This window comes from Buteo buteo, chromosome 11, assembly GCF_964188355.1.
Source record: "Buteo buteo chromosome 11, bButBut1.hap1.1, whole genome shotgun sequence".
NCBI classification, from domain to species: Eukaryota; Metazoa; Chordata; class Aves; order Accipitriformes; family Accipitridae; genus Buteo; species Buteo buteo.
The window spans coordinates 27,166,022-27,189,668 of record NC_134181.1 but is presented as its reverse complement, the minus strand read 5'-3'; the positions used below and the strand labels follow the sequence as shown (position 1 = coordinate 27,189,668).

The 23,647-nt window shown below is 64.6% G+C and overlaps 4 protein-coding genes across 11 annotated transcripts; all 4 read left to right on the top strand.

Moving 5' to 3' along the window:
- The first annotated feature begins 32 nt into the window (after positions 1-32).
- On the top strand, positions 33-5,875 carry ENTREP3 (endosomal transmembrane epsin interactor 3). 2 transcript variants are annotated; one of them, XM_075041036.1, is made up of 12 exons: positions 33-1,116; positions 1,799-1,855; positions 2,021-2,131; positions 2,319-2,444; positions 2,538-2,645; positions 2,830-2,990; positions 3,112-3,211; positions 3,296-3,380; positions 3,487-4,065; positions 4,349-4,414; positions 4,634-4,896; positions 5,487-5,875. In XM_075041036.1, the coding sequence occupies exons 1-12, from the start codon at positions 898-900 to the stop codon at positions 5,655-5,657; spliced, it is 2,046 nt and encodes a 681-aa protein (XP_074897137.1). In that variant the 5' UTR covers positions 33-897; the 3' UTR covers positions 5,658-5,875. The 2 variants fall into 2 exon arrangements, with proteins under 2 accessions (XP_074897137.1, XP_074897136.1); XM_075041035.1 differs by having other exon boundaries at positions 4,346-4,414.
- Positions 5,876-6,173: 298 nt separating this feature from the next.
- Positions 6,174-9,886, top strand: LOC142037076 (lysosomal acid glucosylceramidase-like). 2 transcript variants are annotated; one of them, XM_075041034.1, is made up of 10 exons: positions 6,174-6,556; positions 7,168-7,359; positions 7,435-7,581; positions 7,713-7,846; positions 7,926-8,098; positions 8,195-8,432; positions 8,600-8,824; positions 8,937-9,100; positions 9,261-9,386; positions 9,498-9,886. In XM_075041034.1, exons 1-10 carry the CDS (start codon positions 6,316-6,318, stop codon positions 9,598-9,600), a joined length of 1,743 nt encoding a protein of 580 aa, XP_074897135.1. In that variant the 5' UTR covers positions 6,174-6,315; the 3' UTR covers positions 9,601-9,886. The 2 variants fall into 2 exon arrangements, with proteins under 2 accessions (XP_074897135.1, XP_074897134.1); XM_075041033.1 differs by having other exon boundaries at positions 6,433-6,981.
- Positions 9,887-13,573: 3,687 nt separating this feature from the next.
- LOC142036413 (lysosomal acid glucosylceramidase-like) lies at positions 13,574-17,742 on the top strand. Of its 5 annotated transcripts, XM_075039578.1 has the most exons (11): positions 13,574-13,633; positions 13,846-13,946; positions 14,175-14,366; positions 14,449-14,595; positions 14,731-14,864; positions 15,209-15,381; positions 15,494-15,728; positions 16,566-16,790; positions 16,868-17,031; positions 17,109-17,234; positions 17,310-17,742. In XM_075039578.1, the coding sequence occupies exons 2-11, from the start codon at positions 13,874-13,876 to the stop codon at positions 17,413-17,415; spliced, it is 1,575 nt and encodes a 524-aa protein (XP_074895679.1). In that variant the 5' UTR covers positions 13,574-13,633; positions 13,846-13,873; the 3' UTR covers positions 17,416-17,742. The 5 variants fall into 5 exon arrangements, with proteins under 5 accessions (XP_074895679.1, XP_074895680.1, XP_074895677.1 ...); XM_075039579.1 differs by lacking the exon at positions 14,175-14,366 and having other exon boundaries at positions 13,582-13,633; XM_075039576.1 differs by having other exon boundaries at positions 13,584-13,946; positions 15,209-15,258.
- A 2,015-nt stretch (positions 17,743-19,757) lies between these two features.
- On the top strand, positions 19,758-23,568 carry LOC142036412 (lysosomal acid glucosylceramidase-like). Of its 2 annotated transcripts, none has more exons than XM_075039574.1 (11): positions 19,758-19,873; positions 20,725-20,843; positions 20,989-21,180; positions 21,269-21,415; positions 21,580-21,713; positions 21,894-22,066; positions 22,169-22,406; positions 22,506-22,730; positions 22,811-22,974; positions 23,077-23,202; positions 23,281-23,568. In XM_075039574.1, exons 2-11 carry the CDS (start codon positions 20,777-20,779, stop codon positions 23,387-23,389), a joined length of 1,575 nt encoding a protein of 524 aa, XP_074895675.1. In that variant the 5' UTR covers positions 19,758-19,873; positions 20,725-20,776; the 3' UTR covers positions 23,390-23,568. The 2 variants fall into 2 exon arrangements, with proteins under 2 accessions (XP_074895675.1, XP_074895674.1); XM_075039573.1 differs by lacking the exon at positions 19,758-19,873 and adding an exon at positions 19,898-20,547.
- Positions 23,569-23,647: the final 79 nt, after the last annotated feature.

Below are 23,647 nucleotides of genomic sequence, written 5' to 3'. Positions count from 1 at the left end.
GGTGCGGGCGCGGCCCGAGCTGCCGCCGGGGTGCGGGCGGCGGCGGGAGCGTCCCCGGAGCTGCCCTGCGCCTCGGGCGCGCCCGTTCCGCCGCCCGCCTGCTGCCGCAGCCGCGGCCACCGAGCTGCGGCCCCGGCGGAGCGGGGAGCCCCGGAGGCGGCCGCCGGGTGCTCGGCGGGGGCGGGGGGCGATGCTCGGCCGCGCTCGGCGCAGCATCCCGCCGCCCGGGCGTCCCCGCCAGCCGCTCCGCGCGGGGCTGGGGCTGGGGCTGGGGGGCGCGGGGCAGCGAGCCCGCCGGTAGCCGCCCGCCGGTACCGGCCCGTGGCCGGGGCCGCTCCTGGCGGCGGGACCCCGGCCCCTGCGCCCGCGGAGGATGCTCCTGGGCGGCGGCCGGACCCCCGCCCGCTGCCCGGCCCGCGGGTCCCGCCTCCCGGCGCTGCCCCGGGAGCCGGCGGCCTGGCCCGGGCGCCGCGTCCCGGGCGGCGGCTCTCGGCCTCCGCAGGGCGGCATGATCCCCCGGCGGGGGTCCGGCCCTCGAGGGACGGCGAGAGAGGAGGAAGCCCCGGGGCCGCGCTCTGCCTGCGGCCGGGAGCTCTAGGCCGGCTCTCCGGCCGGGATGCGAAGGTACCGGTGAGGCCGGTTCCGTTCCCAGGACACGCCGCGGGGCTTCTGGCGGCCCCCGGTCCCGTGTGGCCGTGGGCGCTGCCCCGAGCAGCCCTCCCGGGGGGCAGGGAAGAGCCGCCGTCAGCATCCTCCGGGAGGCGAAAGGTGGAGCCCGGCCCGTTCCCGCAGAGCGTCCGTTCCTGCTTCCCCCGGGCCGGCCCTGTCCTGGCGCGGTGCCGCCGGCTGCCCCGGGGCTCCGGGTCTGGCTGCCCCCGCTCGCCGCCCGGGGCAGCCATGCCCTCCCCCAGCGACTCTAGCCGCTCGCTGACCGGCCGCACATCTCGCAGCCTCACCCACCTCCACGTTCAGCGGACCTGGCTGCAGATCCTGCTGGTGCTGGGCTTCATCCAAGTCATCCTGGGCGTCTTGATCGTCACCTTCAGCCTGGTGGCGGCCACCATCACGCCCTCCGCCAAGATCCGGCACTCCTGCCCGTCCTGGGCCGGCTTCTCGGTGAGTCTGGGGCCGGGGCAGTGCGTGGAGGGGTCCTGCAGAGACCTGCTCTGCTGGGTCCATACAGCTCCCTGGATGCTGAATTTGCTGCCGGTCCCAGGGGAGTGTAGCCCCGCTTGCTCCCCCACTCTCTGCCTGTGGCTGCTGCAGTGCATTGTGGGAGAATCCCAAGGGTTACCCCAGGGTGACTCTGTGAGGGATGGGGACCCCCGGAGCGGTGCGAGGGACTATCCAGGGTATGTGTTGAGGTGAGACACTTCTGGACAAACCCTGAGCAGGTTTGTGTAGCTGCAGGCAGGGAGAGATGCGTGGGGTGCTGCAGTGGCAACAGGGTGGGGGACCGGGTAGCCCTGCCCTGCTCCCGTGCCAAGCTGCGTACGTGGGGTGAGGGCAGGACCCTGGCAGACCTTGGGTCCCCTGCGGCGACCCTGCGGCATGGATTCTGGCCTGGGTTCGCTGCCCGGCACAGAGCTGCCTGCAGTCCCCAGGCTCTCCAGTGCCCTGAATCAGCAGTTTCTCCCGGCTTGCGGCACTGGGACTGCCCCTACGGCCCTGCTGCTCCTGGGCCAGCTCCAGGCCCGAAAGGCTTGGGGGGCTCTGCCCAAGGGCAGGGACTGCTCTGGGCCCCACTGCCTGGCACAGTCCCCTCCCCATCCTCACCCCCAGGCTTGTGTGTCTGCAGCTGGCGCTGTCTGGGCTCGTTGGCATCGTCTCCTGGAAGCGGCCACTCACCCTGGTGGTAGGTGTTGGGCGGGAGCAACCCTCCAGAGGCGAGGGGTCAGGATGGAGAGGGCAGCATGAGGGGGCCAAGCAGCCCCACGTGGCCCTGGACACGCAGCTGCGTGCATCGGCTCCCTGCTCCGCAGCCCTGCCCGGCTGGCAGCCCCTCTCCTCCCCGCTGCAGATCACCTTCTTCACGCTGCTGTCGGTGCTAGGCGTCATGCTGACCCTCGCTGGGTCCATCCTGTCCTGCCAGAATGCACAGCTGGTGAAGTCCCTGGAGGCCTGCGAGAGGGTGAGGCTGGCCAGGGGCTGCTGCAGTGCCCCCACGTGCCTGGGCAACTGAGTGCACTTTGTCCCTGGCTGCAGGGCTTCGGGGACATGGGGAGCTGTGGAGCAGGGGTCTGGTGGCTGGACATGCCAGTGGCTCTTGGGGGAGAGCACAGCATCCAGAGGTCCCTCACAGTGTTCCTTGTCCCCAGGAGAGGGACTTGTGTGTCTGCTGCCAGGCCCATTCAGAGCCACATCCCACATCCTGCAGCCGGCAGAGTGAGATGCTGACCATGTTCCCCAACCCCAACTGCCGGAGCATCCGTGTGGCGCTCAAGGTGGGGGACCTGGGGGCCAAGGGCTCCCTGGGGAGCGGCTGTGCACCCCACCATGCTCTGTGGGCATCCACGGCTCACCCCACTCCTCCCCAGGACCTCCTCTTCAGCGTCTGTGGCTTGACCGTCTTCTCCACCATCATCTGCACACTCTCTGCTGTTGTGTGCTGCATCCAGATCTTCTCCCTCGACATTGTCCATGTGGTGAGTCCCAGTCCTGGCCCAGGAGCAGATGGGGCTAGGGACCAGTGCTCCCAGGCTGGGGGTCCCTGGGGTGCCAGGGCAGGACCTGGCCCCAGCCAGGTGCGGATTACAGCCTGGGATGTGAATCCCTTGCTGGATCTCTGGACAGGGGGTCCCAGCTCTGCCTCCTCTCCTCTCCCTGCAGCTGGTCCCCCAGCGCTCGAGCTCTGTGACGCTGGAATGCACGTCCCCCCCCAACACTCTTCTGCAGAGCATGATGGACTTCGAGGAGTTTGTGCCCCCGGTGCCACCCCCCCCCTACTACCCGCCCGAGTACACCTGCAGCTCTGAGACAGACGCACAGAGGTACGTGGCTGGGAGTGAGGCTGGTGGAGCAGGGCCACCGTGGTGCAGGAGCTGGGGGCCAGTTTGCCCCCAAGCAGGGCTTGTCCCACCTGATGTGGCTTTTCTGCTCTTGCCTCCACAGCATCACCTACAATGGCTCCATGGACAGCCCCGTGCCCCTCTACCCAACCGACTTCCCCCCTTCCTACGAGACCGTGATGGGGCTGCGGGGAGACAGTCAGGTGGGAGACGGGGCTGCGGGCAGGGAATGGCTAGGCAGGGCTGGGCTTCTGCTCTGCCTGTGCCCTGACCACGTCGTCCCACAGGCCACCCTGTTTGACTCGCAGCTGATGGACGGCTCGCACGCCTGCACCTGCGACCGCGTCCCCTCCATCGTGCTCAGCGGAGAAGGTGAGCGTGCCCCATCAGTGCACCTCAGGCTGCAGCATCAGTTGGATGGAAGGGGGACAGGCCTTTCCTGGCGGCTCTTTACTCACGTCCGCTTCGCTCCTTGCAGTGTCCATGGACAGCGGGTCCCTAATCATGTCCGAGATCATGGACATCCCTGGGGACAGCAGCCCCTCGGAGGACTCATGTCTGCTGGAGCTACAGGGCTCCATGCGCTCCGTCGACTACATCCTCTTCCGCTCCATCCAGCGCAGCCGTGCGGACTACTGCCTGAGTGTGGACTGCGTGCAGTGCAGCCACCACGCGCGCAGCCCCACGCTGGGCTTGCAGGGGCCCTTCGAGGAGATGCCCCAGCCCCGGGTGCGAGGGGAGCGCTCCTACTCCTGCTCCACAGCAGAGCCCAGCCACGATGGCATCTTGGTGGGGGGGGCTGTCACCCACAGCTGCAATCGCCTGGAGGGGCTGGCCCGCTGCGCCGGCCCCTGCTTCCCCGAGGTGCGGCTCAAGGAGAAGGGCTCACTGCAGGGGCGCGGGGGTGGCCGCTCTACGGGGCCCGACACCGGGCGCCTCTGCCACCCACGGCGCAACAGCGAGACCTCCTGCCCCTCATCCCCGGCCCCGGTGCTGAGCCAGCGCCCGCTCTTGAGGTCACACAGTGACCCTGGCATCCTGACGGCCAGCCATGCTGGTAGGTGGCAATAGATGCCGGGATGGGGATTTGCGCGCGGCAGTGTCTGTCCAGTGCAGCCGGGATGCACCGCAGGTTTTGGCTGCATTTCTCTGTGGCCAGACGCGATTAGAGCCGGTCTGAGGTGGGCAGTTGTGCCAGGAGAACGGGGGGAGCAGGTGGGGTCTGCTGGGCTGGGAGGAGGGGGGTGCTGGGTGGGTTGTGCTGCCTGGGCTGGTGCTGGGGGTCCACACAGCAGTGTGGGGTGCTGCCAAAGCCTGAGCGCTCTTTCTGCTCCTAGCAGATTTCAGGGAAGTACTTTATACCAAAGCACTGGAGGACACCGTGTCCAACTCCTCTGCGGATACAGGTCAGAGCACTGGGATATACTGGGATATCCAAAGAGGTGGGGGAGTGTTTCTGTAGCCCTTTGGGGATTGGGCTCACCCCATTGCGGCTGGGATGATGGAGACCTGTGGTGGTACCGCTCCCACCAGCTGTGGAGGGGAGACAGCAGGAATCCCAGGGGCTGCATGGTCAGGTCCTGTCAGGAGCAGTGTCCTGGCATCTGACGGTAGTGTCTCTGCAGGGCTGTGCTCAGACGCCTGCCTGCTCCGCCATTCGCACTGTGACTCCCCCCCACTGCTCCGGGCTGGCTCGACAGGGAAGAGCAAGCTGCTGCCCTCCAAGAAGGTGACGCAGCAGCTGTCGAAGACGACGACCCGCTCCCTGGGGGACCTCAAGGTCTGCCGGAGCACCCGTGGGCTGGTGGCCAGGTTCCTGCAGAGACCCAAGCGTAGCCCAGCAGCTGGCATCGAGGTGCCCGGGCACAGCTCCCAGGGGCACAAGCAGGTGGGTGCCAGCAGCCATGGTGCTCCAGGGGACAGGGGCAGCTCCTCTTTCCCAGGGACCCCCATCCACACCCTCTCCTGCCCTGCGGTCTCTACCAGCACCTCCACGCTGGTCCTTCCAGGGTCTCCACCCCCCTGCCATGCACCCCATGGTGTCGGCACGCCAGCTGTAGGCAGAGCCTCCTTCCTGCAGCACTGTCCTTGCCCAGCCCTTCTTGGCACGGCAGCTCCTTCCCCTCGGTCCCCACTGTAGCCTCAAGTGGGAAAATCGTGCATGTCACAACGGCTTTGGCTTTGCCCCTGAGTCACCACAGCCTGGAGGCCATTGCTGGGACATCCCGGCCTCAGCTTACGGGAAGCTGGAGACCTTGCGCAGCCCCGGGAGGTCCCAGTAGGAATGAGCCCATCCTTAATGACAGCGTATGCGTGTGATGCACACTTCCGCCATCCCTCGCCACCTTTGTCCTCCTGCCCTGCGTGCCTGCCCGGCTGCCCTTGGTGCACAGGCCATATGGCAGGGCAGGTGAGGGCACGGTGCTGTGGTTAGGGGTGCCGTCCACGCGGCTGCAGCTTGTCCCCATGGGGTTGCAGGTTCCCTGGAGTGCCTGGCCAGGAGCAGAGCGGCCCCACGAAGGCATCCACCTGCAGAGCTGCGGGGATCTGAGCTCCACCTCATCCCTGCGACGGCTTCTGTCCGCCCGCCGGCTGGAGCGCAGCCACCCGCGGAGCCTCAGTGGGACCTGCAAGGAGAGCGTTCTCTGACGACGCACCCCCACCTGTGACGGCCTCCGTGGGGACCCTCCTGGTGCAGAGAGGGAGGGTCCTGCTCTGGGCCAGGGCCCCCGGACATTGCTTGGACATTGCTGCTGCCCCCGCGGGGCTGGGTCCTGCACTGCTGCCCTGGGGCCTCTTCTGGGCCCTTTCCCCAGGTGGGGCCAGGGCAAGGGGCTGGTCCCCTGGGGTGTCTGCTGGGGGGCCGAAACGGCCATGCCTGTCCCCCCCTGCTCTGTCCCCTGTGCCAGCCGTGCCTGTCCCCTGGGATGGCCGTGTCTGTCCCCTGCCCTGTCCCCTGTGCCGGCTGTGCCTCTACCCTGGGATGGCTGTGCCTGTCCCCCGCCCTGTCCCCCCCCCCGCGCTGGCCATGCCTGTCCCCTGTGCCAGCCGTGCCTGTCCCCTCTGCTGGCTGTGCCTGTCCCCCATGCCAGCTGTGCCTGTCCCCTGCCCTGTCCCCTGCGCCAGCTGTGCCTGTGCCCTGTCCCGCCCCCCACCGGCCGTGCCCGGTCCCCTGTCCTTTGCCCTGGCCGTGCCTGTCTCCTGCCCGGTCCCGCCACGGCCCGCGCCCGGCTGCGCCCGGGGACGCGTTGCGGGGCCGGTCCCGCGGCGCTCGCAGCCGCGCTGCCCCTCGCTAGAGACCGAATAAATGTGGTCGCCGCCCGCCCGGGGCCGTGGGGGCCGGTGGCGCCGGGGGAAGGGGCGGGGCGGGCGGGGCGGTCAGCTGATCGATCACGTGATCGGCGGGGCGGGGCAGCGGCCGCTTGGGTCCTCGGCGGCGGCCCCGGCCGGTACCGGCGCTGGCCGCGGGGGCGGGCGGAGCGGGGACGTAGCGCGTTGCCTAAGCGGGGCGGCGGCCGGTGCCCACCTGCGCCTCCCGGGGACTCCCGGTACCGGGGGGGGGGAGGGTGTGAACGGCCGTGCGGCTCCCCCGAGATCGCCGGCCCCGTTACCGTCGCGGGGGTAGGGCCGGGCCCCGGTTGGGCAAGACAGCGGGCGCGGGCGCGGCCCGCCCAGTGCCGGTGCCGCTCCTGGTCCTGCACCGGCGCCCCGGGCGTGGGCGGAACGGGAAGCCCGGGTGCCCTTAAAGGCGAGGCCGGCAGCGGGCCCGGTGCTGAGGGGGTGGCTTGGCAACCAGCGCGGCCGGGACCGGCTCGGGGTGCCAGCGGGACGGGAGGCTTTGACGGTGCTGCTGCCGCTGCTGCTCACGTGCCCTGCACCCCGGGACCCGCCGGGGGACGTGGAGGGGCAATGGGGGCTGCTGGTGCCCTGGGCTGGCTGCTGCTGCTGCTGCAGGCCGTGCACCGGGCTGCAGGTGAGCGTGGGGGCAGCGGGGTGCGGGTGTCTGGGGGGCCGGGGGCAGCGCAGGAGCTGGGGTGCCCTGAGAGGTGATGGGATGTGGAGTATGGGGGCAGTGGGAGCACGCAGGGTGGGCAGGAGAGCTCTGGCAGGGACGTGTCCCTGAGCTGGCAGCTGCCCCTGCCCTGACCGTGCCCCCCAGGTGCCCGGCCCTGCAGCCCCAAGTACTTCGGCCGCGATGCCATGGTATGTGTCTGCAACGCCACGTACTGCGACACGCTGGACCCTGTGGTCCTGCCGGCCCCGGGCACCTACGTCAAGTATGAGAGCAGCAAGGCTGGCAAGCGGCTGGAGCGCAGCGAGGGGAGCTTCCAGCACAGCCTGCATGCCCCAGGTACCTGCTGCAGTTGGCAGAGACGGGCCGGACCCTGCCTGTGGCCCACCATCACACTGGCTTCCCTCCCTGCAGATCTCGTCCTGGCCGTGGACACGACGCAGCGGTACCAGAAGGTGAAGGGTTTTGGTGGCTCCGTTACCGACGCAGCTGCCATGAACATCTTTTCTCTGCCAGAAACAGCCCAGGATCACCTACTGCGCTCGTACTTCTCTGAGGAAGGTGAGCACATTGGGGGAGGCAGGAGGGATGCTAACAGGGACCCTGCAGGCCTCTGCCTGGACACTGGCAGGGCTTGGAGACCTCGTGTCCCACTGCCCACCTCTACCTGTCCCATCCCCTGTGCCTGGCAGGGCTGGAGTACAACCTCGTCCGGCTCCCTATGGCCAGCTGTGACTTCTCTCTCCATGCCTACACCTATGACGATGTTCCCTTTGACTATGAGCTCGCCCACTTCAGCCTGCGAGACGAGGACACAAAGCTGAAGGCGAGCGGTGGGAGGGAGCGGGGTAGGATGGGGGGTAGGGGGAGGTACAGGGGCTCAGCCCCTCTGCCCCCTCCTGCAGATCCCCCTCCTGCACCGAGCCTTGGCCATGAGCAAGCGGCCGCTGTCACTGTACGCAAGCCCCTGGACCTCCCCGACCTGGATGAAGACCAGTGAGTCCTTTGTGGGGAAGGGCACGCTGAAGGGGCAGGCAGGCGACAAGTACCACAAGACCTGGGCCAACTACTTTGTACGGTAAGGAATGCCTGGAGCAAGGGGTGCAAGGAGATACCCAGGGGATCCTCGGCAGTGGCTGAGACCCCATGGATCACCCCTTTCCCCTGTGCCCAGGTTCCTAGATGAATACGCCAAGCACAACCTCTCCTTCTGGGCAGTGACGGCGGAGAACGAGCCTTCGGCCGGGCTGATCAACAACTACCCCTTCCAGTGCCTGGGCTTCACAGCCGAGCAGCAGCGGGACTTCATTGCACGGGACCTGGGCCCCGCGCTGGCCAACAGCTCCCACCGCCACATCCAGCTCATCATCCTGGATGACAACCGGCTCCACCTCCCGCACTGGGCCAAAGTGGTGAGTGCAGCGTGGGGTCCACCAGCATGGCGAGTTGGGGCAAAGCCCCAGTCCCGCTGGCACAGCACTTCCCTGCAGAGGGCTTGGCCCCTGTGTCCCACAGCATGAGGGCTGACTGGCTTTCTGCCCTCTGGGACCTGGTGGTGGCCAACTTTTTTTCCTGCCAGGTCCTGGAGGATGAAGAGGCAGCTCGCTACGTCCACGGCATCGGCATCCACTGGTACCTGGACTTCATTGGTCCCATACAGGACACGGTGGTGCCCACTCATGAGCTCTTCCCCGACTACTTTATCCTAGCCACAGAGGCATGCATCGGGGCCCATTTCTGGGAGAGGGATGTGATCCTGGGCTGCTGGGAGCGGGGGAACCAGTACAGCCACAGCATCCTGATGGTGAGGCCCCCGCATCACCCTGTGGAGTGGGCCCTGGAGAGAGCTGCCGGCACACTTCCTCTCCCATCAGCACCCCACTCCTTGGGCAGACATCTGGGCTGTCCTATTGCAGAACCTGAACCACTTTGTGGCTGGCTGGACTGACTGGAACCTGGCCCTGGACCTGGAGGGGGGCCCCAACTGGGTCAAGAACTACGTAGACAGCCCCATCATCGTGGACACCAGTGAAGGCATCTTCTACAAGCAGCCCATGTTCTACCACCTGGGGCACTTCAGGTGAGTTGGGGCCCCCGACACACTCTCAGCTGCCTGGGCTCCAGCTCCATGGTTGCAGTAGCAGCTTGTCAGGAGGGGAGCAGGGCAGGTTTGTTGGGAGAGGAGCTTTTCTGGGGTCTGACTCCTTTCCTGGGGTTGCCTCTTGCTCATGCCCATGCAGTAAGTTCATCCCCGAGGGCTCCCAGCGCGTGGGGCTCATTGCCTCCAAAGAGTCCAAGAAGGTGGACCTGGAGTATACGGCTTTCCTGCGCCCTGATGGCGCCGTGGTGGTGGTTGTTCTGAACCGGTGAGTGATGCAGCCCAACCTGCGAGCATGGGACCCGTCCTGCTGAGCCTTGTGCACTGCTGGTGCTCGGGAGCTGCTGCAGGTCTGACCCTGCTGCTCCTCGCCCTCCAGGTCCCTGCAGAACATCACCTTCGGGTTGGCAGATACGGTTGGCCTCATCGCAGCTGTGGCTCCAGCCAGCTCCATCCAGACCTACCTGTGGAAGCGGCAGTGACAGGGCTGGGACACCCATGGCTGGCCAAGGGCCAAACTGAGCCAGGCCAGGAGAGCAGCCCCACGATGCCCACGGGCTCAGGCCTGGGAGCATGGAGGAGGCGGCTCACCGCTGTCTGCACCATGACAGAGCCAAGCACTTGGGTGAGCTGGAGGAATGAGCCGGGCCAGCAAGCGCCGTGCGCGTGCAGGAGGGCCGGGAGCACCGGTGCCCTTGAGATGGAGATCGCACAGGCTGTGACTGCTGTTTTCTGCTGCTCTGACATTAAATGCTGATGCTGCCTCTATGTCTGCAGCTGGAAGAGAAATATCCAGGTCCCTCCCCTGCTCCTGGGTGCCACCTGGGCACAGAGCCCGTGGGGGTCCCAAGAGCAGTCCAGAGCACCTGGGGTGGCTGCTTCCCCCCCCCCACCCCCCAACCCCTGCTGCTCTCCCCCCCTGCAACTCACAGCAGGGCTTATCCTGCTGGGGAGGTGTTCCAGGCACCAGTCTGCTCCCAGTTCCAAGTGTGTGCTGCCTGGCAGAGGGGTGCACTGAGCCCAGGTGCTCTCCCACTGCCTTCACAGGCAGGTTTAGGAACTGGCAGCATTTACCCTCAACACAGATGCTCTGGGTCCTGGAGCAGGAGTGGAGGTGAAGCACCTGGGCGCCTGCCTTGGTGGAAGCTGTGGGCAGGGACTGCAGCCAAGCTTCAGCTTTCTGTGCTTTTCCTGCCAAGCTGGAGCCACTCACAGCCCGATGCTGGGCTGGGGGCCTGTGTGGATCACATCTCACCCGGTGCAGGGTGCTCCCTGAGGTCAGGGCTGGAGGCAGAACCAGCTCCAGGAGCATTGCAGCACAGTGGGTTCAGGGTAGAAACTGGCTGTGGATGGAGTCAGGGCATCTGCAAGTTTCTCCTGGGGCTTTGCAGGAAAAGTTGCTGGCCAGGCTGCAGTGACCCTGCCATGGGGTGTGCTGTCCCCCACAGGGATGGGGCACAGCGGTCCCTGCTGCAACAAGGAGGCTGTGAGGGTGCACCAGGGACTCAGCACCTGCCACGGAGCCGGGGCAACTTGAGCAAGCAGGCATGGGCCAGGAGTGGGCGCCGAGTGTGGGCACACCCAGGAAGGAGCGAGGGAGCTTGGAGGGTGTGCTGAGCAGAGGATTAGGGCAGGGAGGTCACAATTGCAGGTAGGGTGAGGAAGGGAGGCCAGGGCTGCTGGGCCGATCCGGGTCAGCCAGGTCGAGGCATGCGGGATGTGGCCCAGGGATGCTGTCAGCGATGCTGCGTGGGCTGGGCACAGCCCAGCGCCAGCTCCGGCAGTGCCCAGGGCGGTGGGTAAAGTGTGTGACAGGGTCACCCTAAGAAGCTGGCACATCCTGTGCCGCAGTTCCACCGGGATGCTGTCCTGGGGCAGGAGCCCTGGGACCCCACAACACTAGGGGGGGAGTGTGTGCGAGTCCTGGGAAGAGCTGGCTGTGCAGAGGGGCAGGAGCATCCCACTCCTGCCCGGAGGCTGTTTGTGTTTGTCCACAAGAGGGAAATATTTCTCCAGGATCACAGCAACAGCAAGCCCCGCTCCCAGGATCCCGCTTCCAGTATGCCTGTGCCCGGGTGCAGGACTGCTCCTCCACCTGCTGCTTCTTCCCCAGGTTGTTACTCATCAGCTTCCTTTAACGTTTTACTGGCCCCGATAATAAAAGCTGATGGTTGGATGCTGAATCATCCCGGGACATGTGCCCTTGTCCCTGTGCTCTCTTCGGCTCTGAAGGACCAACTAGCTCTGGGTTAAATAAAGAGGGGGTGAATCCTTCAACATCGTTTTGGGGCATACACCAGCTGGTGGCTGCTGCAGCTGGGAGGATGGGACCCCCCAGCAGCTTGCCTAGAACCAGTGGCCACCACCAAGGGTGGGGTCTCCGCACGCTCAGGGCTGGGGTCTAGCTGCCTGGCAGGACCCTGGAGCCTGATGTGATGCTGCACTGAGGCTCTGCGTGCCTGGCTCCCGCGTTGGCACTGACGTTTTCGGAGTTGCATTCCCTGTAAAGGCAGCTCAGTCCCAGCTCCATGTTCCCAGACTCCCATCCCCACTGGTCTGGCTAAGGGACAAAATTCACCCCCCCGGGCTCCTCGGCCCGCTGCAGGGCAGGTCTGCAAACACCACGAGAAACCCCTGCGTGCTGGAAGCATCAGCAAGAAGCGGCTTTGAGAGGCTTTGGTGGGGCTGCCCAGCATCTCCAGTGCCACCAGCTCTGTGCCAAGGCGTTGCCCTTCCCCTGGGTCTCACTTTTCCTGCTCAGCAGGAAGTTCTTATCAGCCAGTGTTGATAGGGATGAGCTCCAGCAGCCTCCACAGTGTTTTTGCTCCTGGGAGCTGTGGCTGGGCAGGCAGCAGGCAGAGCCGGATCCCAAAACAGAGAGGAAAAGGGTACACAGGGCGCCCCAGGTGGCCAGCAGTGGGCCAGGAAGCAGGTGATCACTGTGGAGCAGCAGTAGCTGCCCTATTAACCCCTCCCCAAAGTTGGGGTTATTAGCCTGGGTGTAGAAGCTGGCTGGCAGGTTAGTCACAGCTGGGGGTGGAAGACCCATGGGGCAGAGGGATGGGGCCAGGAGCTTCCTTCCAGGGCTGCCGGTTTGCCCCCGAGTCGTAACCGGGGGCTGCCCAGCCCAGCCCTGCCTGCCCCTTCCCACGTGGCAGCTGGTCCAGGCACCCCGTGGGGTGTGGGACTACAAGCAGGCAGTGCTGGAGGGTAGGAGGAACTTTGATGAATTGAATTGCCCCACAGCTGCATCTGATATGCCAGAAAAGGAGAAAATTAGTCATGAAGTGCTTGCTCCACCCGGAGAGGGAGAGCTAACGGAGCAGTTTAACCCCGTGGAGGGAAACTCTGAGCCCTGGTGTTCGATGCTCTCAAGTAGGTGGAGCAGTGGCTGGGAGCTGGCTGCTCTGTCCCCTCTGGGCCACCCCTGCGGAGAGATGCTGAGGGTATCCCCACAGTGATGGGTGTGTCCATGAGTGTCTATGGGAGTGGGCACGTCCTGGGTGATGTGACCAGGACCAGGCAGTGTCTGTGTGCCTGGGTGAGCCGGCCCAGGTCAACCCTGGCTCTTTGGACTGGGAAGGTTGCTCTCAGAGGAGCAGGGAGCACTCCCGGCGTGGTTTGTCACCAGGCTCAGAGGAGCAGAGCTCTGCTCCTGGCATAGCTGGTGTCGGGGCACTGGGCTCCCCTCTGTGGGCCTGGCTCAACACCACAGCCCTGGCTGCCATTGCCAGGGGCCAGAGTGCAGCCCTGCCTTTGCAGTAGCTGAGGCACTTGCCAGCTTGCTGCTACTGCTGCTGCCTTCCATAGTGCGTGCTGAGGTGAGGCGAGCAATGAAAAGGCTTGGGCAGGGCATGGCAGCGGTCCCAGCTCCTGTGTGGCCACACCTGGTGGGTCATTTTGCTGCACCGGGCCGTGCAGCCGTGTTTGCCATCCTTGCCTGGGGGTCCTGGACCCTCCCCATGCTGGGTGCATGGCCACAGCAGGGGGGAACTGGGGTGATGGGCAGGGGTAAATTGACTGAGGTGCTGTTAGAAGTCATTAGCACGACAGCCTGCCCGTGGGCTCTGCTGTGCTTCCAGGGATTCATCCAGACCCTGCCTGACAAAAGAAAGAAATCAGTTCTTCCTTCAGGGCGTTGCAGTGGGTTGTCAGGACTGCTCCATGCTGTGCCTCCCTGTGCTGGTGGGACCTTTTGCGTAGGCAGAGCTGCCAGCACGATGTCCCTGTCTCCTCTCTGGGGGCTGATGCCCTTGCATGGCAGCGGAAGGTGAGGGAGACCTGGTGTTCTCCAGATCCCGGGGCAAGGAGACATACGAGGGTCCGTGTCCAAGACCAGTGGTAGGTATGGGCCGGGAGGAGAGCAAGGAGGAGTTGTGGGGGTGGCAGAGGGTGTGCTGCAGAGGGAGGTCTTGCAGCGACTCCCCATAAAGGCGAGGTGGGGAGGCTGGAGGTGCCTGAGGAGGAGGAGGGCTGGCAGTAGTGCAGGTCTGGGAGCAGCTGGGACAGAGGCTGGTGAGCTGTGTGTTCCTGGGAGGGATGGACCCACCTCACCTTCCTGCAAGGCAAGGGTCTTTGTGGGTGGGAGGACAGAGCATGCAGCAGGAGCTCCCCAGCAGCAGAAGAAAGAGCAGGGGCAGAGGAGACTGCAGATCCAGGCAGCGAGCACAGCCTGTCGTTTCATCCCTGCCTGCACCTGCCTTGGCTGAGGGTGCCCCTGCTTGCAGGCTCCGCTCCCCGGGACCCACCGGAGCCATGGGGGCTGTTGCCGTTCTGGGCTGGCTGCTACCGCCGCTGCTGCTGCTGCAGGTGGTGCCCCAGGCTGCAGGTGAGTGCAGGGACATCACAGGGCTGGCAATAGCACAGCGTGGCTTGGGTTCTGGGGTGACCTGGGACAGGGTCAGGAGCTCAGGGGCAGTGCAGGAGCTGGGGTGCCCCGGGAGGTGATGAGGTGTGGAGCATGGGGGCAGTGGGAGCACGCAGGGTGGGCAGGAGAGCTCTGGCAGGGACGTGTCCCTGAGCTGGCAGCTGCCCCTGCCCTGACCGTGCCCCCCAGGTGCCCGGCCCTGCAGCCCCAAGTACTTTGGCCGCGATGCCATGGTGTGCGTCTGCAACGCCACGTACTGCGACACGCTGGACCCCGTGGTCCTGCCAGCCCCGGGCACCTACGTCAAGTATGAGAGCAGCAAGGCTGGCAAGCGGCTGGAGCGCAGCGAGGGGAGCTTCCAGCACAGCCTGCACGCCCCAGGTACCTGCTGCAGCTGGGCAGGTGGTGGGTGCCACCACAGGACCCCCAGGCACTGTAAACTGAGCTGAGATCTCCCTCGTAGAGCTGCTGCTGACGCTCAACATCTCCACACTGTACCAGCACGTGAAGGGCTTCGGTGGGTCCCTCTCTGATGCTGCTGCCCTGAATATCCTGGGGCTGTCGCAGCCAGCCCAGGACAACCTGCTGCGCTCATACTTCTCCGAGAGTGGTGAGCAGTGAGGGTACTGGCAGCGTGGGGTGGCTCCTGGGGTCCCTGGAGGCAGTTGTGCCTGTCCCCACTGCAGGGATGCCCATCACCGGGGTGCCTGCTCTGGTGCTGCTTGATGCCTTTCCTGCTCCGCAGGAATTGAGTACAACCTCATCCGGCTCCCCATGGCTTGCAGCGACTTCTCCGTGCGCCCATACAGCTACGACGACGTCCCCCACGACTATGAGCTGAAGCACTTCAGACTGGCCGAGGAGGACGTGAAGATGAAGGTGGGAGGCTGAAGCCACTGCCATTGGCACCTTGTCCCCCTCTCCTGCCGGAGTTCCTACGTGTGCTGGGACCCCGGTGACCAGGCGCTGCTGAGCCCCGTGCACAGTGGCAGGGTGCGTGGGGACAGCCTGTGAGAGCTGGCACCTCCTCTGGGGCACGTCCTGGCACATCCTGGCTGGCACTGGCAGGGTGCAGAGCCAGGGCACCGTGCCATGGGGTGGTGCTCACAGGCTGCCATTCCCTGCAGAGGTGCCTTGAGTGCTCCCCTTCCTCCCGTGCTGCGCCATGTAGTTTTGGCAGGCTGCAGCTGGAGCTGAGCCGGACCCTCTGCCCCCTCCTGCAGATCCCCCTCCTGCATCGAGCCTCAGCCATGAGCAGGCGGCTGCTGTCACTGTATGCCAGCCCCTGGACCTCCCCAGCCTGGATGAAGAGTAACGGGGACATCCGCGGGAAGGGGACGCTGAAGGGGCAGGCAGGGGACAAGTACCACAAGACCTGGGCCAACTACTTCATCAAGTATCGTTCCCAGGGCTGGGAGGCTTGAGGACCGCAGAGGCCTGGGGGGGACTGGGGAGCGGGTTAGGGTGGGCAGGCGTGGCTGATGCTGCCCCCCCCTTCCATATGCCAGGTTCCTGGATGAATACGCCAAACACAACCTGACCTTCTGGGCAATGACAGCACAGAACGAGCCCCTTGCAGCACTCCTCGCGCCCCCCCAGTTCCCCACCATCGCCTTCACTGCCGCACAGCAGCGGGACTTCATCATCCGTGACCTGGGCCCCGCGCTGGCCCGCAGCCCCCACCGCACCCGGCTCATGATCCTGGACGACCAGCGCCTCCATCTCCTGCGCTGGGCCAAAGCGGTGAAGAGCAAAGCCTGCCACCTTGTCTGGCTCCTTCTTCTCCCTTCACTCCATGTCCCACCCAAGCCTTGGGTTTTAGCTGAAAATTAAGCCAGCAGCCACTCCGAGCCTTAGACAGAGCAGTAGGCAAACCAGGTCGGCCAGAGAAGGAGCTGAAGGTGGCTAATTCAGTAGCAACCATCTCCACGTGTGTCTGGCTGAAGCAGGGATGGAAGGTGGCACCTGCATCCTGGATTCCTGCAGCGTGGCATGGAGAAGTGCTGCTGGCATGCCAGCACCTTCTCCAGGCAGAATTTTGGCTGATTTAGCTTACCCTTCGCAATGCTGAAGAGCTGTTTGTGGGAATTACCTTAAACTAAAAGGAAAGAAAAGAAAACATGCTGCTGCCCCTGCCTCAAGCGAGGCTGGAGCTGCAGGGGAGGGCACAGCACATCCCTCCCTCACCTTGAACTGGCAGCACCTGGGAACTAGGCAGGGCAGGGATGCAAGATCACACTGGGGTGGGGTGCAGGATGCAGAGGACCAGGCAGCAGCAGGAGCCATGCAGGGGTCGAGGAGCCCACCAAGGGGCACGTCTGTCCCCACACACCCATTGCTCTGTACCCAGTGGGGTGCTGGAGCCACGTCGGGTTGTTGCTCGTGGCTTGCTGCATGGGGTGCAGGTTCTGAAGGGAGGTGGCTGCAAGCGCAGGAGCCTGCGGTCCTGCAGGAGGGGACAAGAGTGGGGGCAGGTGGCCCTAAAAGACCCTGCTGGCGTGTGGGGTCTGTGCGTCCATCCCCATGGGGCTCAGAGCACTGGTGGCCCTTGTGCAAGGCATGTCCTCTTCTCTCCTCCAGGTCCTGGGCAATGCCACCGCTGCCCGCTATGTTGCTGGCGTGGGGGTTCACTGGTACCTGGATGGCCTCGTCCCAGCCAGCTGCAGCCTGGAGGCGACCCACAAGCTCTTCCCTGACCATTTTCTCCTCTACACGGAGGCCTGCAGTGGCTTCCTCACCAGCCGGTTCTCTGTGTCCCTGGGCTGCTGGGAGCGAGGGAACCACTACAGCCACAGCATCCTGACGGTACGGTCCCCCAGCAATGCCTGCCTGAAACTGGGGGCCTGGGTCAGCCCTGCTCAGCCCCTTCCCCATCTGCTCAGGTACTGAACCACTTTGTGGCCGGCTGGACTGACTGGAACCTGGCCCTGGACCTAGAGGGGGGCCCCAACTGGGTCAAGAACTATGTGGACAGCCCCATCATTGTGGACAGCAGCAAGAATGTCTTCTACAAGCAGCCCATGTTCTACCACCTCGGGCACTTCAGGTGGGGCAGGGGGGCTCAGGTGCTGCCGCCAGCCTGAGACTAGGGGCATGATCCCTCTCCTGCTCCTCTCCCTGCAGTAAGTTCATCCCTGAGGGCTCGCAGCGTGTGGGGCTACACATCAGCCACCGATATCTCTCCTGTCAGCTGGAGCACGTGGCCATCCTGCGCCCCGACAGGGCTCTTGTCCTGGTGGTCCTTAACAGGTCAGCATGTCAGCCCGGGCGAGGGGATGCTCAGCCCCAGCCGTGACAACCTGCTCAACCCCTCTTACCCCCCAGGTTTGGCTGGGACGTGCCGTTCGGGATCCGAGACCCTGCCGTTGGTTTCATCAAGACTGTGGCTCCAGCCAACTCCATCCAGACCTACCTCTGGCGCCAGCAGTGATGGCCAGGGCAGTGCTGGGGATGGCGCCGAGTGGCTGGGGGTCTCCGGGTGTCAGGTCTTCCCCCACCCTTTCCAGCATCCTTCAATGGTGGAAGAGGGTGGTGACCTGCTGCTGAGGGTGCGAGGGGGACCAGGGTCTCACTGGCACTGGGGTCTCACTAGGGCTGCTGCTGCTGGTGCTTCCCAGCCTCCCCCTTCCCTCCCCGGCACTCCCCAGCCCCCTGAAAGCTCCTGCTGCTCTGCCTCCTGGACCACGCTTTCACACGTGGCTCCCTTGAAACCTTCGCGTGTGTCTCATGCGCCAAGTAAAGCCATGACGTGCTCCCTCCGGTATGCGTCGTCCCGTCAGTGTTTCCTTTACGCTCTCAGAAATTGCTCGGTTTTCCTCAGAGAGGCGGCAAAGGGCGAGGGGTGCCCCCGGAGGGCTTCGTCCCCGTGGCCCGCATGCGGCTGTCTTGTTTATCGCTGCAGCTGGAGCCTCAGCTGCTTGCCAGCTCTTGATTCGTTTCATATGTGCTGTTGGTTTTCCCCAGCCTACTTTTTTTTTTTAATCAAAATATCCTGCTGCACTAGAGCAGACACTGTAGAAAAGGCTGAGTAAATTACATCAGTGTCCCCATCCACCAAACCTCACAGACAAATTAGGTTGATGCCATCCCCTCCAGGCCTCACACTGCTGGCTGCATCCAGCCACTCTCCACTGGTGTGGCCTCCGGACAGACTCCCCTCTATTCTGGCCGTGGCTGACATTGAGCTGGCAGCCCGCAATTACCTGGCCATCCTATTTGCTCTCTTTAAATACCAGTTACAGTATTTGCTTGCTCCAGCCTTTAGGAACGTTACCAGCATCTTTGAAGTCCTGGAATGAGAAAGCCAGAGCAGTCCTTGGCTACCTCCCCTTGTGCGTGAGCTGTGAAGTTGCTGATGTTGGGGAAAAAGGAAAAAAAAAAAAAAAAAGAGGTTTAACAACTGTTTTCTTGGAGCGTGGTAGTATGAAGGTAGCACTGGGCTCCGTCTCGACCCCATTCATGGAGCACATCTGCCCGTCCTGCGCTTTTATCGATGTCCCTGGGTAGCGTCGGCCCAAACGTCAGCTGGGCTGCCTGCACTTCTCAAAGTACATCAAAGCTCTGCCATGCAGGGAAGGCACATACGGAGCCCCTGCACCCCCAGATGTTCAGCAGTGCTGAGGGACGTGTGTGCAGGGAAATGCTTTGGCACAGCACCTCCAGGCGGGCTCTGTGCTCCCTGGCCATCTGGAAACGCAACTGTCGCAGGGCTGTACCTTCCCTCCATGCCGAAAAGCTGACGGGGAAACTGAGGGACGCAACATCCTCAGTGGTGGGTGTGAGGGGCCAGGGTGAGGCTGGAGGAATCACCTCCATCGTCCCTGCTGGCCACAGCTGATGCTGGGGGGGTCCTTGCTCTGGCCGCAGCAGGAAGAGCGGTCCCCAGGTGAGGGGCTGCCTCCCTGGCCACCTGCATGAGTGACCAGGGGGATGCACCGGGGCCAGGGTGGGCAGATGCTGCCTCTCCTGTAGCTCTGCCCCACTCCTGTTTCTCCTGATGGGCAGGTGCCTGCAATTAGGAAGGATCCCAAATTAGAAGGTGCGGAGCCCAGGCTTGTTTTGCAGGTGATAAACTGCTGCAGCCTGCTCCACCCAGCCTGGCTGCGGGCATGGGGCTCAGATGTGGGGGGGCACGGCCCCACGGCAGGGGTGAGCGGGGGCCCCGACAGGCAGCACCTGCAGCCTCCCGCTGCGCCCATCGCCTTCTGAGCTGGGCAGCGAGGAGTGGGGTGTAGTCGTCCTTGCCGTGGCTGGCTGCTCGTGGGGCTGCCCCCAGCCTCGGCAGAACCCCTGCCCACGCCAGGAAAGTTGCTGGTGCGGTGGTCGTGGCTGCAGCACTGGCTGCAGACAGCAAGCCTGTGCCTGTGGCAAAGCCAAGCTGCTGCCAGGGGGGACTTGAGGCCCAGCAGCCGCCTGACCCCAGCAGGGACACCTGGGTGGGCATGGCGGGCCCTACTCCTGCCTGAGGGTGTCCTGGGGAGGAAAGGCTGCTTTTTTGGGACTCTTTGCAAGGGGAGCACTGCGCTGGGGCTGGGTAGAGGTGGCTGCAGGCAGGGGGTCTTGTCTGGGGCAATAGAAGCACTTGGGGGGCTGGTGGGCATCCTGCCCTGCCCCCCCACCAGCTTCCCTCTGGACACTGGGACAGGTTTTAGGAGAGCTTTGCAAATGCTGCGGTGAGTGTTGAAAGCTCTCATTGGAGCAAGGTTGCAAAATCATCCACGGGTTTCTCTTCATATGCACAAAGTCCCATGAGGCATCCTCTCCCAGACTCACCTTTCCTGCTCCACCAGACGCTGTCACCTCCTACCACGCACAGCCAGAAAGCAGGTCCTGCCGCCCCACTGCCCCACGCCCAGCAGAGACGCGGCAAGAGGGTTTTCTGGCAGCAGGTGAGCACTCTGGGTCCAGAGCAGCTTCATCAGCTGGTGGGGATGGGGATGGCCCCAGACAGCAGGACCATGATGAGGCCATGCCCATGGCACTGGGCATCAGCCCCAGGCGGGGAGCAGGAGGTGATGGCTGTGGGACAGCCCACCTGGCCCTGGGTCCCCATCCTGCACAGTCTCGCGGAGCAGCGAGCTGGTGCCATCTCACCCTCGCCTTCCCCTGCCCAGGGGCAGCAGGCTGGCATCAGGGTCCCGAGGCACAGAGGTGGCTCCTCCCGTGCCCTTGTTGAGAAGCTCCTTGCCCAGCATCGTGGGAAGGACAGGGCAGGGTGGGAGCACCTGCAGAGAGCAGGGAAGTGCGGAACCTCTCTGCACTGGGGGCTCGAGCCCCAAGTAGATCTGGATGGGCATGGAGCTGTTTCCTCCCAGCCATGGCTTGGGAGGCACGGGGGATCCATGGAGCAGCATGGCATGGCATGCCATGACACAGTCGTGGGACAAGCAAGGAGGGAGAAGGAGTGGGAGGGAGGTGATGGGAGGGAACCAAGCTGCTGGTACAGTCGGCGTGGGTGGCTGGGAACGCCGGTGGGTGCGGGGCGGCACACACCCGGGGGGCTGCACCCTGGGCTGGGATGCAGCCAGAGCTGTCCATGGGCACCAGCGGGGCAGGAGGGAAGGTGAGTGCTGGGCTGAGGCTGTGGGGAGCGGGCAAGGTGGCAGGGGGGTGCTCGTGGTCCCCAAGGCTCCCAGGCAGGGGGATGCTGGGGCTGTCCCTGCCCTGAGTCTCTGTCCCCGTGCGGGGCTGGGACAGGGCAAGAGGAGCTGGTTGCTGACATCTGCCGCCCCGCTCCCAGCCCTGGTGCTTGTCGTCAGCATCTGTCCAAGCCGTGCTGCAGCAGAGGTGCCATGGGGCCTGGGTGTGCCGGCGTCCTGGGATGGCTCCTGCTGGTACAGGCAGTATTGCAAGCAGCAGGTAAGTGCTGGCGCCGTGTCCCCGAGCAGAGGGCTGCAGAGGTCAGTGGTTTGGGGCACCAAAGCCGTGGGTTCGGTGTCCATGGTGGGTTGGAGTGCGGCTCCTGCCGCAGACCTCTGTGCCTGCCCAGTCTCTCCTGCTGCAGGCGGCCGGCCCTGCGATGCCAAGGACTTTGGTCACGGCTCACTGGTGTGCGCCTGCAGCGCCACGTACTGCGACACGCTGGACCCCGTGGTCCTGCCGGCCTTGGGCACCTATGTCAAGTATGAGAGCAGCAAGGCCGGCAAGCGGCTGGAGCGCAGCGAGGGGAACTTCCAGCGCAACGCCAAGACCCCAGGTACCCGCCGCGGCCGGATGCTTGCCTGAGCACCAGGGAACAGAGTCCGTCTGTACACAGCAGCTGCGATGATGTTTGTCCCCCGCAGAGTTCCACCTCACCCTGGACATGGCGCAGCGGTACCAGAAGGTGAAGGGTTTTGGTGGGTCTGTCACAGACTCAGCTGCCATCAACATCCAATCTCTGTCCAAGGATGCCCAGAACCACCTGCTCCGCTCCTATTTCTCTGAGGAAGGTGAGCCTGGGGCAGAGCGATGCTGCTGGGTGGCAGAGCCAGTCTGTCCAGCCTCCCCTGCTGGGGGTTGGCTGCTGAGACTCATGCCAAAGGGCTGGAAGCCAGGGGGCTGCATCCCCTGAATCCACCCCAGGGATGCCCATCACCGCCTGCTCTGTCCCCAGGCATCGAGTACAACCTTGTACGTGTCCCCATGGCCAGCACCGACTTCTCCATCCGCCTGTACACCTATGCTGACGTGGAGGGCGACTTCGAGCTGAAGCACTTCAACCTGACAGAGGAGGACACGCAGATGAAGGTGGGTCCCACAGGGTGAGCCCAAGGTGCCGCGGCTGCAGCCTGGGTGGAACGGGATGAGATGGGATGGGGAAGGGAAGCATCTTCCTGCTGGTGGGGAGGGAGAGGACTCGTCCTGCCACCTGCGATGCCAGTGCTGGGGCAGACTCGGAGAGCTCACTGCTATCCTGGTTCTCCCCAGATCCCCACCCTCCAGGCAGCCCAGGCGGTGGCCAAGCGGCCGTTGTCACTGTACGCCAGCCCCTGGACCTCCCCGGTCTGGATGAAGACAAATGGTGCGATGACAGGGAGGGGGACACTGAAGGGCAGCCCTGGGGACAAGTACCACCAGGCCTGGGCCAAGTATTTCATCCGGTGAGGGGCCGTGGGAGTGCAGTGGGCATCGGGGTCACCATGCCCAGAGGTAGGGCTGGGGCTGCCGTGCCGGGGCCATTCACCAACTGCCCCCATGCCCAGGTTCCTGGACGAATACGCCAAGCACAACTTGACCTTCTGGGCAGTGACGGCGGGGAATGAGCCCACGGCCGGCGAGATTGTCTTCTACCCCTTCCAGTGCCTGGGCTTCTCCCCTGAGCACCAGCGGGACTTCATTGCACGGGACCTGGGCCCCGCGCTGGCCAACAGCTCCCACCGTGATGTCCGGCTCATCATCCTGGATGACCAGAGGGTGATGCTGCCCTACTGGGCCCAGGTGGTGAGTCCCCATGGTGGTTCTTCTGGCTCCACAGTGGCTATCCTGGCCCCACGGCAGCTCTCCCAGCTCTGTGTGCCAGTGACACCTTTCTCCTGCCAGGTTCTCAAAGACCCTGTGGCCGCCAGCTACATCAGCGGCATTGGCATCCACTGGTACCTGGACTTCCTGGCACCCATCGACCTCACGCTCTCCATCACCCATCACCTCTTCCCGGACTATTTCCTCCTCTCCACAGAGGCCTCCACCGGCTCCTACTTCTGGGAGCCCAGGGTGGTGCTGGGTGGCTGGGACCGTGGGAGCAAGTATAGTCACAGCATCCTGACGGTAGGGTTCAGCAGGGGCTGTTGACACGCTGGCCACCCCCTGCGCCCACCCACGGCTCAGCACCATCACCTGCCCCGCAGAACCTCAACAACTACGTGACGGGCTGGACTGACTGGAACCTGGCCCTGAACCTGGAGGGGGGGCCCAACTGGAGCAAGAACTATGTGGACAGCCCCATCATCGTGGACAGCAGCAAGGATGTCTTCTACAAGCAGCCCATGTTCTACCACCTGGGACACTTCAGGTGAGTTGGGGCCGGGGGTGGCTGGTGAGGGGCTGCTGGCTCCTGCTGCCAGCTCTAGCCACCATCCCAGGCACCACGCTCAGGCCCTGCTTGTCCCTGCAGCAAGTTCATCCCCGAGGGCTCACAGCGCATGGGGCTGGCTGTGTCCAAGAAGTGCCGCCAGTGTGAGCTAGAGCACTCGGCTTTCCTGCGCCCCGACGGCGCCATCGTCCTGGTGGTCTTGAACCGGTGAGTAGCTCAGCCCTGTGCCCCAGCTCGAAGCCCAGCTGCCCCCTCTGACCTGTATCCCCTCTCGCATCCCCACAGCTTCCCTGTGGACGTGTCCTTCGGGATCTCTGACCCACAAGTTGGCTTCATTGAGGCCATGGCTCCTGGTGACTCTATCCAGACATTCCTGTGGAAGCAGCCAGCCTAGCGCGGCCGTGGCTGGCAGAGGAGGGAGGTGCTGGCACCGGGAGTGCGGTGCTGGTGGAGGGCTTGGGGACGGGCCCCTGCACGGAGCTGGGGCTGCGGCACAGCCCCACAACACCCCAGGGGACCTGTTTGATCTGAGGGCTGCAACGCCTGCTCTTGTCTACATGTTTTCATAAAATAAACAGGTTTTCTACAACCTCGCCTGTGCCCTCTCTGCCCTCCCTTGCTGCCTGCTCAGTGGGCAGGACCGTGCCAGTAG